The sequence below is a fragment of the Sabethes cyaneus genome, chromosome 1, assembly GCF_943734655.1.
Source record: "Sabethes cyaneus chromosome 1, idSabCyanKW18_F2, whole genome shotgun sequence".
Taxonomy (NCBI): Eukaryota; Metazoa; Arthropoda; class Insecta; order Diptera; family Culicidae; genus Sabethes; species Sabethes cyaneus.
The window spans coordinates 52073821-52090996 of record NC_071353.1 but is presented as its reverse complement, the minus strand read 5'-3'; the positions used below and the strand labels follow the sequence as shown (position 1 = coordinate 52090996).

The 17176-nt window shown below is 38.4% G+C and overlaps 1 protein-coding gene across 1 annotated transcript; it reads right to left on the bottom strand.

Annotated features, from left to right (window-relative positions):
• Window positions 1–3281: 3281 nt before the first annotated feature.
• LOC128736301 (annexin B10-like) lies at window positions 3282–13482 on the bottom strand. The gene is made up of 3 exons (XM_053830781.1): window positions 13299–13482; window positions 3692–4582; window positions 3282–3629 (listed from the first exon to the last, which is right to left on the bottom strand). The coding sequence occupies exons 1-3, from the start codon at window positions 13314–13316 to the stop codon at window positions 3573–3575; spliced, it is 966 nt and encodes a 321-aa protein (XP_053686756.1). The 5' UTR covers window positions 13317–13482; the 3' UTR covers window positions 3282–3572.
• Between the last annotated feature and the right edge of the window lie 3694 nt (window positions 13483–17176).

The following is a 17176-nucleotide window of genomic DNA, read 5'->3' as shown; positions in this document are numbered from 1 at the left end:
TGATACTCAGTATCAAAAATGTCAGTTACATCTCGAGGTGTTGATATTTTCACTAAGCGTTGTTTTCACCATAAACGTTTGATTTCAACGCAAATCGCACAAACAGTTATCTCAACTTTAAAGTAAATTGTCATCACAAAGCCTACTGCAATCTGTTGCGTCCCAATCCACTAGAATATAAATATTCAGTGCAAGTAGTAGTAGTAGTAGTAGTAGTAGTAGTAGTAGTAGTAGTAGTAGTAGTAGTAGTAGTAGTAGTAGTAGTAGTAGTAGTAGTAGTAGTAGTAGTAGTAGTAGTAGTAGTAGTAGTAGTAGTAGTAGTAGTAGTAGTAGTAGTAGTAGTAGTAGTAGTAGTAGTAGTAGTAGTAGTAGTAGTAGTAGTAGTAGTAGTAGTAGTAGTAGTAGTAGTAGTAGTAGTAGTAGTAGTAGTAGTAGTAGTAGTAGTAGTAGTAGTAGTAGTAGTAGTAGTAGTAGTAGTAGTAGTAGTAGTAGTAGTAGTAGTAGTAGTAGTAGTAGTAGTAGTAGTAGTAGTAGTAGTAGTAGTAGTAGTAGTAGTAGTAGTAGTAGTAGTAGTAGTAGTAGTAGTAGTAGTAGTAGTAGTAGTAGTAGTAGTAGTAGTAGTAGTAGTAGTAGTAGTAGTAGTAGTAGTAGTAGTAGTAGTAGTAGTAGTAGTAGTAGTAGTAGTAGTAGTAGTAGTAGTAGTAGTAGTAGTAGTAGTAGTAGTAGTAGTAGTAGTAGTAGTAGTAGTAGTAGTAGTAGTAGTAGTAGTAGTAGTAGTAGTAGTAGTAGTAGTAGTAGTAGTAGTAGTAGTAGTAGTAGTAGTAGTAGTAGTAGTAGTAGTAGTAGTAGTAGTAGTAGTAGTAGTAGTAGTAGTAGTAGTAGTAGTAGTAGTAGTAGTAGTAGTAGTAGTAGTAGTAGTAGTAGTAGTAGTAGTAGTAGTAGTAGTAGTAGTAGTAGTAGTAGTAGTAGTAGTAGTAGTAGTAGTAGTAGTAGTAGTAGTAGTAGTAGTAGTAGTAGTAGTAGTAGTAGTAGTAGTAGTAGTAGTAGTAGTAGTAGTAGTAGTAGTAGTAGTAGTAGTAGTAGTAGTAGTAGTAGTAGTAGTAGTAGTAGTAGTAGTAGTAGTAGTAGTAGTAGTAGTAGTAGTAGTAGTAGTAGTAGTAGTAGTAGTAGTAGTAGTAGTAGTAGTAGTAGTAGTAGTAGTAGTAGTAGTAGTAGTAGTAGTAGTAGTAGTAGTAGTAGTAGTAGTAGTAGTAGTAGTAGTAGTAGTAGTAGTAGTAGTAGTAGTAGTAGTAGTAGTAGTAGTAGTAGTAGTAGTAGTAGTAGTAGTAGTAGTAGTAGTAGTAGTAGTAGTAGTAGTAGTAGTAGTAGTAGTAGTAGTAGTAGTAGTAGTAGTAGTAGTAGTAGTAGTAGTAGTAGTAGTAGTAGTAGTAGTAGTAGTAGTAGTAGTAGTAGTAGTAGTAGTAGTAGTAGTAGTAGTAGTAGTAGTAGTGCCACCATCATTTCAAGGACTTGCCAATGTATGTAGGTAGAATTACAGTAGATCCGAATTTGATTATCAAATGAATTTCACACTAATGTTGTTACAGAAGGGCCAAACGGGATTGGGCGGACCCACAAGCAGAGGCACTTGTGCGCATTCCGGGGTTATAAGAGTCGCCTTGCAGCATTAGGATCCCCCAAGTAATAATCAATTTCGCTGTACCAACTTTAACCCACGTGATGATTTGTTTGTTTTGAGTTGAGAAGTTCCATATTTGCTTCAGACCTTAAGGATTCAGGTTGGCAATCCACTCCATCATCCAGCCTTCCACATTTATGATATCAATAATAATACTATTAATAATATGATATTAAGAGGAAATGTGGTATATATGGGTATGAAGTGTGGTATATAATAGAACAATCTCACCAGCAGTCCTTCGTATGAAATAGAATGGCGTCCTTTGAAGTTCCATAAGTGCTTCTAATACTTAATTTAATTTTTTCATTCTGGTATCCATGTGCAGTATTAAAACTCGTTTTGGCCAAAGTTTTTACTATATAGCAAGAGATGCTTCATAAGCTAAAACGAAAAAAAATAAATAAAATAACTAAATTAGGCTTACCTATTAGCAAGGCCGTGTGGCTCCGCCGTCTGCCCAAAACCCCGGTTTTGAGATCAGGCGGCCGGGAACCACCCAGTATCGCTCCTCCTAGCTTGGCTACTCAAAAGAGCATTACCAGGTATGGCCACGTGGAGGCGCTAGGTAGGGGCTTGGGATGGCTAGAGCTATATTGGACGCTCCTCATTTGTCTTCCCCATTTCATACCCGAATATAAATATTCAGTGCAAGGCGCTGAAACTGATCTTCATAATCACTGCCATGGAACTGAAAATGATATTCAGCTCTGACTTTTTTGTAACGCGATATGAATTTTGCGAAACGAATATACAGCAACATCTAAACTCAGCGGGTTGGCTTATCAATGAATTTTTATTCCAATGATATTCATATTCCTTCTGGAAAAAAGAGTTTTGATATTGCATTGACTCAAAATCAATCATTTTGAGTTTCGATAAAGTGATTTTTTCCAGCACTGCGTCAAATATGAATTTGCGTTGGACTTGTATAATTGCTGCATGGCACAATATTCAGGAGTATTAAGTTGCGTGTTATAAAAACCGCTCTATAAAATGCAAGATAGAATTACAAATAGTTGTCAAAATTTTCGCATGTATATTGCCTTCACTTTGATACTTATATGTTCTTATCTGGCGTGAAATATAACTTTTTCGTTCAGATATGATGTCGTATTTCTCAGTTGCAATCGAGATATACAAACCAAATGGTTTACTGGGTAAAAAAAGTGAAATAGTGGTGTTTACTAACATTCGTGGTTCGATTGTCATGTTTTTTAAGTCTATCTAATTACTAATTTTTTATCTCTATCTAATTATGTTATGTAGTAAATTTAATTTTGAATAAATATGCGGTTTGCTAAAAATCACCTGAAAATGATTGCAATAAAATTTACTTTCACTCCCCCAAAAATGACTTTTACTGAATATATGAAAAATTAACAAATTTTTCTCAAACTACTTTCTGGGATATAGATTTACAAACTACTTTCCTGGAAAATATCATGGATCTTGAATGCTTTATGGCAAAGTTCTTCCCGTCGTCTCACTGTCCCTGCTATCTCACTGTTGTCAATTCTCCCCTACTACATTATCTAATTATAACTGTAAATCTATGGTATTTCGATATTATTATTCCTCAAAAATACTCAAATTTGTGTTCAAACATGTTTATTTGATTCTTTGATTCTTTGATAATACTATTGTGTAAAATTGTCGTGTATATATGAGATTACAAAAATGGAAATTACAGACAAACTAAGTAACATTCACTTTTTGGTTTAAGAGATTACGAATTTGTTCGCTTACACATAACGTTGGCACTTTCGGTACACAAAATAGATATAAAAGATTCGACATTTGCAAATGTCTGAATGAAACCATGCACAATGTTATACGACCACATTGAGTTTAGTAATTGTAGAGATTCATACCCTGGAAATTGTTACTGTCCTTAGGCACTACCAATCAAGGCGCATAGCGCTCTCTTATAGTCTCCAGATGTTTCACTCTAAAACGGTAATAAACCCGGTTACAATCGAATATCATAACTTAACAAAAATTTGAATTTACCTTTACTGCACTCATCAGCGTTTTGTTGTACATTTGTTCATATTCGTCTTTAATATTCTGCAGGTCAATTTCGGAACGAGACACGATAATTCTTATCAGAGTGGTATCGTCTGTGCCGAGTCCATCCATAGCTTCGAATAAACGTTTTGCAAAGAAATGAGGTGCCATTTGAACACATTCGACAATCGCACTGAGTGCCTCGTAAAAATCGCCACTCAACTCAGCCTTCAGAGCCTGTTCTATTGTGCGACCGGACAATTTTTTGTACTCTTCAAATACATACTCCAACTGATCGAAGCTGGAGTGCGCTAGAATCTTGGAGAAAACAGATTCATCCGTACCCCATTTGCCTTCGCCGGCGTCATACAACTGTTTGGCCTGAGCCACAGCATAGTCCGGGTCGACAGTACCAGGTGGGTCACGCGTTCCGGTAATGATCAAAGTCAGCAGTCGTCTAAAGTCACCAGACGTTTCAGTGCACACATGTTCCGCCAGTGGCCTGTCGTACATTTCTTCGTACACTCGCGATATGTGATGCATTTGTTCGTTGTTTTGCGAGCAAAGAATTTCAATTAGCGCTCGCTCGTTGGTACCGATACCGTCCATGGCTTTATAAAGTTGCTTGCAAAGGTAGTTTACCGGCGGTAGCATGAGACCAATTATGACATCCTCAAACTTGCCGCCTAGTTCCGACTTCAGATCCTTGATCAGATCGCGACCCAGCTCCCTAGTGAAAGCCTCCGAAATCGCCTGTCGTTGCCAATTGGAACGGGCACATAAAATGTCGATAATCGCCTGCTCATCGGTTCCGAACCCTTTCATGGCTTTGCGCAAGGCAGCTGCATCAGCCGATGGATTAAAGTCCGGGGCAGGGTACACAGTTGGCTTTGGCTGGAATATATATTACAAATGTTATTTTTTCAATCTTAGATTAATTAATCTACAGTAGACCACTAACAGACCTTACATCAAAACCTAATTCCATGGCAGGAAAAAATCATTTATAATTTTACTTAAGTCGAGATCTAAACTATAGTATTTTGTTTTAAGTGCAGCATCTGTTAGTCTGTGATTAAATCTTATTACTAAAAACTACAAGGTATACAGCCCTAAGGGTTGTACAAAAGGGTGACGTAGGACTATATCAGATCATTAGATTAAAGACTAATGTAAACTATAGTTACTATATATATACACCCATATTCTGTATTTCGAACGAGTTGAAATATTTCGATCGACTTGGCAAATATTTCGTTCGAGTTGTTTTTTCATATGAAGATCTTTCGTTCGAGCCGCTGTTTTTTCGAACGAAATGTCAGTTTCGAACGAAACATAAACCCGTTCGAAATACAGAATAGGGGTGATAGTTCGGCGGATAGAAAACCAGGCGAATTGGCATCCCTGATTTATGAAATTAAATTTGAAATTATGGTGAAGTGTGCAGGTTTTTACGAAAAATAATCACTGGCGGGTGTTGAAAATGACTAGTTCTATGAAAATAAAGTGTGTTTTTTTAACATTACTCCTGCATTTTGGATTTTGAAAAGCTTTTGGCTCCGCTTTTGACGTTTATTTGGCTCCCGATTTTCTATCCGCCGAACTATATATATAGTAACTATAATTCTTCCCTAACATCATAAACATACCCCAACTAGAGTGACTATATACAGAGTGGCGACATATCATCCCAAAAGTATGCAATGCGTATTTTCTTTCTCTTTCCTGCATACGCGTTGGATTGGTCGTCTGCTCGATTGGAATAACACTGACAAATAATTATCATTCCAATTTTGACATTGTCGCCACTCTATATATAGGATATATAGTTACTCTAGTACCTTGTTCAAGCATTGTAAGGACCCCCGTTCGTTTGACTGTTTTTAATCTGAACACTTTTTAATTTGAACCCCGTTGGTTTGCACGACGTGCAAATTAAAAATGGTTCAAATGTCATTCTCAATATGACATCATTTGCTTATGCAGACAATACACATAAACACGATTTTTTGTACTGATCTAGCGTGTTCAATCTGTTTCACAATGCGTTTTCCCAACGCTTATGGTAGAAATCTGATCGGAGAATGAAATATTCGCTGCTTGCAACTGCCAACTGAATCAAACCACCAAAACAATAACAAAGAACGGGGCAGCCAGTTCACACAAGTTCCAGCATATTTAGGGTTACCGGTTGTTCAAATTAAAAGCTAACCCAGTTAGTTTGCATGAGGAATCGTTCAAACGACCGGGGTCCACTGTACAGCTAATTACCGGGTAACAAACGCTTAATAAGCTGTTATTCTACAAAAATGTTTGTTGGGACGTTCCCAACGGGGTGCAGATATTCTAATTAACCCTTCGCTTACCCCCGTTACCAAAAAGCTCACACAGAGAGCCCCATGGTATCGGACACTTACAGAAACCTCATCTTAGAAGAGAACTGGACAACATACTAGATAAAGAAATTAATTTATGCAGAAGAAAACATAAAGAGGATACATACAATTATTTAAAAACTATTTAATGAGCGCCCAGTGGAATTTAATATTCCTTTTTAAGGGGGTATTGAGATATTGACAAGGGTAAGTCGCTGAGAACATTCCGTTCACCTCATTCATAAAAATTTTGTTCAGTCTGTGCCTTACTATACCGCTGAGGTCCGACTGTTTTGATCGTTTTGACAATAACATTTCTAACATTTCAAAATTTAAATGTCAAAAAGGTGGGCCACAGTGTGCCATGAACTGTGAAATTAATGTACCGCAATTGTAATCAATGAGGTAAGCTGTTCCTTAAATTGAGCCTGCAACAATGTTCTAAGCAACTTACCCTTAGATATTGACTGTGACCATCACCTACTAGCAGTATATGTGCACTCAAAACTGTCAATCATCGGCCAACTGTCTGTCAATTGCCTTTTCTTTCGCCAATAAAAATACTTTGGCGACAAACAATTTTCATATGTTATAACTATTTTCTCAAGACTATAAGTAATCTACTATTTTTTATTCAAAGAACGTCAAAACCACCTCTTCTTCCACTAGAACTAGAGTATATGCCGAAAAAATAAATGCCATGGCTTAATGGGCTGGAAATATCCTCCCGTGCCCTACTTTGCTACCTGTAACCACACCCAAGTAACAATTTGAGTTTTATTATACTCTTATGATAGCATTTAAGACCAAAATTGGTCTTGAAGACCACCATAAGAGTGCAATAAAACTTACATTGTTGCTTGGGCAGACAAACAGACATAACTCTTGGAAGAAAAATCAACAAAAATTATCATACCTCACATTTAGCCTGAACACTAGCACCACTGACGAACTGACATGACACATAGAAGAAAATTCTTCAAAAACCATCGTCCTACACATTTTGCTTGCACACTAGCGCCCTCTGTTATGCATGTTGCGGAGTAGCTTGCATTTGCAGGGTTTTATACTGTAGGTTTTTTACATTTTCAGGGTTTTATTTGTATAGGTTTTTTACATTTGTATGGTTTTATACTGGAAACTCGAAGCAACATTCAAGCGCCGCGGTGTGGACATGTTGCGAAACATGCTTTTTTGAAAAATAAGTTGTTTTTGAATGGACGATGGAATTAACGCGAGTGTCTCGTCTGTTTGTCTCTGCTGGCACCATCATGATCGACAGTCGCAAATATCAAATAGCAACATGTGTATCGCTTGAAGTAGCAAGTATTTTATATGGGGAATTCCCCTTCTTTCATCAAAAAGCGTCACTTTGACCAAAACTGAGACATTCCCAACTAAGCCCAAATTTGAAATGACGGTTTAATCGGTACGATGAATGGAAAACGAGTGTTATGTCTGTTTGTCTGGGCTGTAACTGTCCATTAGAAAGCATTGGGCAAGTTTACAATCAATTCGTGCTCCTGCTTGATAGCAGCCAGCAAACTTGCCTAATGTAATTAAGGCTTAACCACCCCATCGACATCTCTATATCGAGCTGCAGTGAACGTCAGCGACAGCATGTCCTGGGCTCAAAATTTGACAGCGGGCCCAAATCAGACTGCTGGCAGTTGAGTGAAACACAGTGCTGACATGCTATCCCATTTTCGCACACACGAGATGTTGGCAGCGAAAACATGGTTGCCTGCCGATGGGCTGGGCTTAACACATTCTATAAATGTAAAAATCGCGTATAAACTCATCCAGTGTCACTTTATCTGTATGTACTCTATCTGTCACCTGACCGAACGCGTGATCTCGTGCTTATTAAAGCTCATACCGATTTGCTGCGTGTTATCTGTACGCAAGCATTGCCTGTTGACGAAGTGGTGGTTCTCGGCGACTTCCAATTTTCCTACCTGTGGCAGTCCTCTACTGATGGATTCTTGTATGCAGATCCATTACAATCCACCTTCCATGATGCTATGCACACACTGCTACAACTTCAACCTTCTGCGACAAATCAACTCTGTGACTAATGAGATCTGTGTTTCGTCGGCAATCCAGATTACGCACCTCGGCTAATAGCAGCCTCATATCCTCTCGTGCAGATTGTCTATCATCATCCGCCTTACACCTGACGCTTGAAATGGATATTTCGAAGAATTTCTGTAGCATAACGGATGCCGTTAGCTACGATTTTAGACGAACTGACTTCTCTGATATTCTAGATATACCACTAGATATCAATTGGAACGAGATTTTAGGCAATAACGATGTCAATGTTGCTGTTCAGGCTTTCTCGAATATCCTCAATTATGCTATTGATCAATAAGTTCTTAAACGCACATCTCCATTTGTCAAACATATGCACCTTGGCAGACCGCAGAGTTGCGATGCTTAAAGGCCTCCAAAAGAGCAGCTCTAAGAATGCTATCGAAATATGGTGGTCTATTGCTGCGCGATCATTACAGGCAGATAAACAATACATACAAGCGTACGAGCCAACGCTGTTATGAAAATTACTTGCGTAATATACAAAGCAAGCTGAAAACAACGCCTCACTCGTTTTGAAGATACTTCAACGAGCAAAGGAAAAAAATCCTCAATAATGAAGTACAGAAACAAAACGGAAACGAATGCAGATAAAAATTGTAAGCTTTTCTTCGAGAAGTTCTCCAGTGTATTTTAATGTGACACATTGTCAGCTGACCAAATTTCCTTGGCTGCAAATAATGTTCCGCTTTCTGGGCTTTCATTGAATGTTACCCAAATAACAATTTCAGGCTGTTTAAACGCTTTTATAGTTGATTTTATTCAACCTGTGGCTGAACTATGGTTTAGGTTTAGAAATAAAAATCTTTATTCAGCTCTTAAACATCTAAATCTGGTGATTTTATCAAGCTTCAGGCTTGTTAATAGCCGCTTTCGAAGCTGCGATGAAGGTTAATAGAGGCTTTTGCGCGCTTTTAAATACCCAATTTGCGCAATGCTGTCAATTCTATTTTTAGAACGAGAAATAGTTTTGCAATATGCTTTCCAGTCGCTTAATCAACGTCTTATCAACCTTTATGCAACAAAAAAAATTATTTTTAAATTAATAAAAATGGAACGCGTCATTTTTTTGTCGGGAACTTGTCGAACTTGTTTAGTTTCGAATAACTTTAATTCGTATAAGTACCCAGGTAACCAATAAGCATTAGTATAAGCAGTAAATCAATCGTTTATTAGCATCCCTGGCGTATTATATTGCAGGTTGCTGTTTATCAGCCTTTTGACTGCATAATTGTGGTAAACTGGCATCCACAATTCTATTTAAATTCTTCTTGTCGGTAACTAGCTGCAAATAAGCATTGTCAGCACTATAACAGCGCTAGCAGTAAAGTAGCCGCATATTTTACCAAAATGGCATTTAAGGCAACTTAAATGCTTACTGGCTTGCATTTAAATTGCATTGGAAATGCTTATTGGTTACCTGGGTAAGCTAATTAAAAATGCATGTATTTTTTCGGGAATTGAACCTGCCATCTTCTGGTCCATAAGCACTCACCGTATGATCCGCCCCATCTGCATCTGCAGACCAGACAGTGCGAGTATCTTTACACCTGATACCTGAAGCAGTCGATAGTGTAGATAACTGAATTATATGTTTGCTGCCAGCCAAATTGCGAAATTCTATGATCTAACAGTATGTGTGCTGTGAGCCAAATGAAAACTTGGTAGTAGTTTGTAAAGCCACTTTAACACCCTGAGCCTAATGAAAGCTTCTACTCTACACTTTAACACCTTTAAGCAGCTGTAAAACCGCTTGATGTTTATGGCTGTTTAGAAGCGGACTGTTTAGCAGAAAAAATTTCTATTAAGCCTGTTTATCAGCTTTTGAGGAAGAGGTGGTTTGAAGAACTTAAAGTAGTTTAAACATCGCTTGTTCAAACACCATTCAAGTACTTACTTTAAGCAGTTTTGATCGCCTTAAATCAACCCGTAAACAGCAATTGCTCTTGCAATTCAGCTACCGTTGTTACTTGGGATATTAATGTGAGCGATGGTATGATCCAAAACGCCATCTCTGAAATGAAGCTGCTCACCTCTGTTGAACCTGACGGGATACCCGCTATTCTTCTCAAGAAATGCAACGCAGGTTTATTGGATCCTCTTCGTCATTTTTACAATTCGTCTCAAACTACCGGCATTTTTCCGATGCTATTGAAAACGGCGTTTATGTTTCTGGTTTATAAGAAAGGCGATAAAAAGAACATCGATAATTATCGAGGTATCGCCGCTTTGTGTGCGGCATACAAGCTATTCGAAAAAGTAATTTTGGAACCAGTGTTCCACCATTGTAAGCAATTCATCGACAATTCTCAACATGGATTCATGCCACGTCGATCAATCACGACAAATCTCCTCTCATTTACTATTTATGCTACGGATACCATGTCGAGACGTTTCCAAACGGACGCCATTTACACCGACCTCTCTCCTGCTTATGATAAGTTGAATCATGAAATTGCGATTGCCAAACTCGAAAGGATGACACCCTGCTACTCTGGTTGATCGGCATCTGGCTGTTAAAATGGGAGAATCACTATCCAGCGAGTTTGTTGCTACGTCCGGTATTCCACAAGGCAGTCATCTAGGCCCGTTCATCTTCGTGCTATATTTCAACGATGTAAACTTTTCGCTACCCAGGACCCAGGTTTTCCTTTGCCGATGATCTTAAGATCTATCTCGAGGTCAAAAAAGCTGAAGACGCCATGTTTTTACAACATCAACTGGAGAGCTTTTCTAGATGGTGCAAAGAACGGTGCTCAACATTAGCAAGTGTTCAGTGGTAACGTTCTCCAGGAAAAAAACGGTCAATCCTTTTCAACTATCATCTAGGAGGTGAACTGGTTAAAAGAGAGTCCTGCGTCAAGAACCTGGAAGTCCTCCTTGACTCACAGCTGACCTAGAAACAGCACATCAGCTACATCGTTGCTAAAACATCCCACAGTCTTGGCCTAATCATGAGAACTGCGAAAAGCTTGAAGAACTTATACTGCGCGCTTGTCCGTTCGACGCTGGAATATTGCTCGGCGATCTGGAATCCCCATTATCTCAACGGCGTCGATCGGATAGAAAAAATACATCGCAAATTCATTCGATTCGCATGCCGTCGCCTGCCTTGGAACAACCCGTTCCCGCTACCAAGATACAAAGCGCGCCTGATGCTAATTGGACTGGACACCCTAGCAACCAGGAGAAATCTGTGCCGAGCAATCCTTATAGCTGATATCCTGATGGTGAGGGCCGATTGTCCATGGCTTCTAAACCAAATTAGTCTACGAGCTCAACCACACCCTCTTCGTAGCAGAATGTTCCTCCAAAACCCGTTTCGAAGGACAAATTATGCAGCAAACGGGGCCATCGTCGCTTTCAGCTTTCACCTTAATAGTAGGACTATTTGTCTAAACTTTTTAAGCATTCTTCGTTGGACTAATTATCATTAGGACAATATGTCTGTTGCTAAATAAATAAATATATATACAGTTATCAAAGTTTTACGCGAGTGGCTAGCTTTCTATAATTATCCTTTTTAATCAAACTTCTCTTTTGTTTTTAATCACGAGACCAACAAAGCATAGATAATAGTAGATCAAAAATTCTTTTACATTACCAAAGGGCATTTGTAGCTTTGTTTATTGCTTGCTCTAAATGTGTGTATTAACTAAGTTTCTCTCAAGAAATTCTACAAAGTGCGAGTTAGATAAATGACCTCCTCATTAAATAGAAAAAAGAAACACAATGAAAATCGTTTGAAAGCCAGCTTGATGCTTTTTCCCAAATCTGTTTTGCATTTTTTAAACGAATTAAGGCCTGCGATAAGAAATATGCAGTAGAAAACGTCGAATGATTCACAAAAGCCGATTTCAATAGAAGGCGAGAAACAATTCAAATCCAACAACAATGAATGGTGTAAATTTTGCCTTCTAAGAATATTGACTCTCGTCCGCCACAGCTATTTACTAGTGACCGCTCGAATGACGGAAGAAATTCCTTATAAATATTTTCAAATCATTAGTAAATTTTGCTTTCTCTAAAAAAATTTGATGACTGATTTCATGACCTGATATAAGCAACTAGACACTACATATTATTACAAAACAAATGTGTATAATTTTAATAACATCACAATAAATAAATCATATACATATATGGTAACCAATCTATTTTAGACCCCTTCTGTAGCTGTATATAATTTAGATACTTACAACAAAATCAAGTTGAAGTGACCAAAATTATGTACAGCTGCAGCTGGAATTCAAAATAGATTGATTACGCTACTGGAATTTTGATTTTGGAATGGTTCAATCACAGGTTCAATTTTAGCTTGGACAAAAGCGCTCATTTTTAGCAATACAAAATAGTTTACTTCGAAAAATACAAGAAAATGTTAATCAATTTTGGATTACACGTTCTACCAAATGACAACAAGGCTCACGATCTATTCATGATTATGCGATCATTTTACTATTTTCACATAGACCACACGCGTTTGCTGTCAAATTCGAAATTCAACTGTATTTTGAAATATAGCGCTAGTGGTTACACAAATATCCAGACTTCTCAGGAAAAAATTTTGATGACCAGCCGAATCAAGAATACTCTTAAACATATGGTGATTCACAGAGCCATTATCCACCAAGATATTTCGCAACTACACGTCACTGCTCTTATTGCAGGTAAAACTATCAGAAAACTATCTGTAAGCCCCTTAGAGCAAATTAGTCATTAAGTTTGTTCTATCAAAGAAATATAAAATAAATGTTGAGAACATTTTCGAACAACAATCAGTAGTTTTGGCATAAATTTTCAGCTTTCCCTGCTGAAACTTTCCTTTGCTTGTTCTCGGATCAACTTCGCAATCGTTGTGCAAATGCGTACCACCAGCATGGTATATTTAAACATTATCTCAAACAGGTTTCCATCTCATTAGGTAACCAGATCATGTCTGTATATGCAGTATATTTAGTATATAATTTGTCTTGTAATACTAACGATGACTCCTATACAGTTGCAGACGATAGGCACACTGTTGATAATGAAGGTCATTAACAGTCTGTTTGTCGCCAATGCACGCCCCTACATCTGCATTACTATTCATGTGCAAATCTAATCACACTGATAAAATCAACTGCAGATAATTCTCTTACCGTGTAGTACCACGACATGACGTTCCGATTAGATTTACTTCCGATTTACAAACTGACCCTCAAGTGCTTAAATATTATTTGCCGACTGATTCCTTTATATTTTACTGATCAATGAGTCACCAAAATAGCCGCTATTTGGTACAACACAACCAGTAAAGATATTCTCGAACTTTTCACTTTGCACTGCTGAACACGACTGATCTAACCAGCTCAGCCACCGGTTTGCAGTTGTGTTATTGTATGGTAGGTATTTAACTCAGAAGAAATACGGAGAGCAGATTGACTGTATGCTCTCACAGTCCGGATTGTGAAATTTTTACTACTACGAAGACACAACCTTCTTCAAACCGTCTGGTCAGTTTGTTATTTTTCTGATTTTTTTTTTAATCCTACGTCACGAAACATACTACGGGAAAACCATTAAATACTCATACCCTACTTGTGCGGTAATGACTCACGAGTCACGTGACTATGGTTGGCTTCACAAATTGTACATTAACAAAAATAATCATTAAAATTGATCAGTATGGAAACTTATACCTAGGTACTTTAAAAAGAAATATGCAGCTATGAGAAAACATTACAGAAATGAAAATTTAGCGGATGTTCCGGAAGCTCCGGAAGACCAAGACGGGATTCGAACAAACATCCATCTATAAGATAGAAAAATATATACAGGTCGGACTCGATTATCCGGTTGAAAAAAAATTGTCTTTTTTATATTTAATAGTAAACACGTTTTAAACGTAAATACATTTCAAAAAACCTATTTAAAATTTTTAAAACTTGACATCTTTCTCAAAGAAATCATAGTCATGTTGACTCAAAATTTCGTAAAATTCGGGTATAGCCTAATTAGCTCGATTTCCATATACAGTAGGATTTCGATATTGGCATGGTTCGATTTTGGCATGCCTCGATTTCGGCAACAAAAATATCCGTTTTTGGCAACACAAAATATTTCCCTTACAAAATATGCTTAAATATTGCTGATTGCAAGGAAAATTGTACCATCCAAAGTGCGATATCGCTCATAAAAGTGCTATTTTAGTTTAAATCGTTTCGGTATCTTCGGCGCACTTTTTCGTTACATTCCAAGCAATAAGTGCGCCGAAGAGACCGAAACGATTTAAGCTAAAATAGCACTTTTAAGAGCGACTTCGCACTTATTGATTGGACAATTTTTCTTGCAATTAGCAATATTAGTCAGTTTTCGCATACATGCTTTGCTTTAATGCACCGGACTGGCTGGCAAATGAGTGAACATGTGCAAATATATCACCTCTGTTTTCTAATTCCTATCTCTACCTCCACGAGGTGCCGGCTGGGGTACGGCAGCCAAAGTTGCGCACCTGTTAGTACGCAACCTTAGTTGTCGTACGCAGACAGAGAAGGTGGAACACTCGCCGTGTGGTTACCGGCTACCTAATCATGCAGTTCGGTGCCGGGTTTTCGGAGGGCGTGGCTGCGGGGTGTGGGCACATCGAGAGAGAGTTATTTTCTCAGCTGGCTTAGCACAGAGAGAGAGAGACTCTCAATCGGTCTGTTTTACACAATGTGCAGTTATGCCCTTTGGCGGTTGGTGCCGAATTGTACGTTTGGGCAAAAATTGAGCCACGGGAGCTAATCCTGCCGTGAGAGTCGACAAATCAGGAGCCCCTAAGCAAAGAAAGGAATATCATCTTCGATTTGAAAACTGGGGTGACATTGCGCATCTCGTTTCGAGTGGTTTTGGTTCGTTTCGACCACGTTAAACAAATGGGCGTCTCGAACCAGAATCGCTCGAAGCGAGAATCGCAATGTCACCCCTGGACACAACTCAGTTCATTTTTGACTGCCATCTAGTGGTAACAGGAACGCTTTTTACACGGAAAAAATTATACCACTTTCAACAGATCTGTCAAATATTCTGGTATAAATTAACGATGTACCCATACTGATGGGCCCATCGATGCTGGCACCGAAACAACAATGGCCGCTTCATAGGATTTCTATGAAATGATTTCCCGCCCAGTGCTTTTGACGTCTAGATTTCTACCACAGAAAAATGGCTATGTACCGGGGGTCAAATTAAGTCCATTTAATAGGCTAAGGCGAACCAGCCGCAGAGCGTTACAGCCGTTACCAGCCGTTGAAGCGGTCCGTCTTAGCGTTCTTATCGGAGAATTGAAGATAGAATTAACAAAAGGGCGAATGTCGCAAGCGTAAACAAACCGAGTGAGGGTTGATTTTCCTATGCTGGCCCAGCAAACAATAACTCTCACCCGTTTTGTTTACATTTGCGACATTCGCCCTTTTGTTAATTCTATCTAGAATTTTACTTCGAACAAAGAGGCTCTATTGGTGTCAAATTTCGTACACGTGTGCGTTAATATAGATGCTGATTGGTCTAGACACATGAAGTGATAAACCAAAAACGATCGGTGCCAAAAATGAAACGAACTGATCTATTGAACTTAGGGAAAAAACAAGCAGGTTCCATTTTGCTAAACGTCTAAGTTGTGCAATTTTGACAGGTAGCAGGTAGAGGAACAACCTGTATTCGAAAGTCCTTCCACTAAAATCATTTTATCTATTAACGGCTTCCAAGTTCCAAATCATCTTCGTTCTAAAGAACTGAAATCTTAATTTCAGTTTCAATTACTGATATGTGCCAAGCCGATATTTTATTTTAGATTTCAAAACAGTAAAATCTTTATCTTTAGTGATGCAGACTTTTCAGCTCCGATAGTAATTTTTGAATAATATCTTCCTTAAGTTGTAATTAATAACAACAATCCTTATTAACCAGGTAGAACTGTAGAGCTAACGGTCAATTCAAAACATAGATAAGTATTATACCACTTTATACCACATTTATACCATGGACCACATGGTCAAAGTGGTATAAATGTGCACGGTCTGAGAAACTTACTCGAAGTAAGAAAAAATCGTTGATTTTTGCATTCCTTTTGTGGTCAGTTTTTGAATTCGCTTTTACTTGAAGTTGATCTTCCGTTCTGTGCCCTAAGTCAAGGTCTAACTCCGTGCCGATGACTGAATGGCTGGAGGGGTGAAAATATGTCAGTCGCGAACGGAGTGCTTTGGGCATCTTGCCCCTACTATGTCATGCGGGGCTCTGGTACGGTCGATCTTTGTTGTCCCTTGCATTTCGTGGGAACAGCATAGTAGTCCTGCCTAATTTCCCTTATGGGTTTTACGCCAAGTGAGTTCTAGCCAACATAATTGACTTCACTTACAATTTGCTGTCTGATCTGTGTTGGAGATTGTTTGTGCATATACTCCGCTAGTCAAATAGTTAGAGTCGCACAAATAAATCTTCAACACAAACGGGCAGCAAATTTGTATTTATGCGAAAAACTTTTTAATGGCTCTGTCACCATCGCATTGGATCAGGAGCCATATTTTCGCAAGGGGTACTTTCATTCGACGGATATTGGAAACCAGAACTTTGCTGTTTTCAGCAAAACTGGTATGACAAATGCTCGTTTGATGCCCAGGACATGCATATTGTTGCATAGGTCAATAAGTGCATGTCTTATCTCTGAGTTGACTACTCGAGATATTTGTGCAGTCACAGTAGAACTCGTCGTGGATGATGTCCATAGGCGCTATGTCTACTGTTCTGCATACTTACCACACGAAGAACCGTCTCCCAGACGATTTCAGAAATGTGGTGAGATACTGTCAATCTAATGGGCTTCCCCTCATTGTAGGCAGTGATGCCAATGCCCATCACATCATGTGGGGCAGCTCGGAATCAATCTGAGAGGCTCTGATTTGATGGAATATTTGAGTAATACCAACCTTGGAATACTCAAGATTGGCAATTGTCCAACTTTCATACGAGCTGGTAGAGAGGAAGTGTTAGATATAAC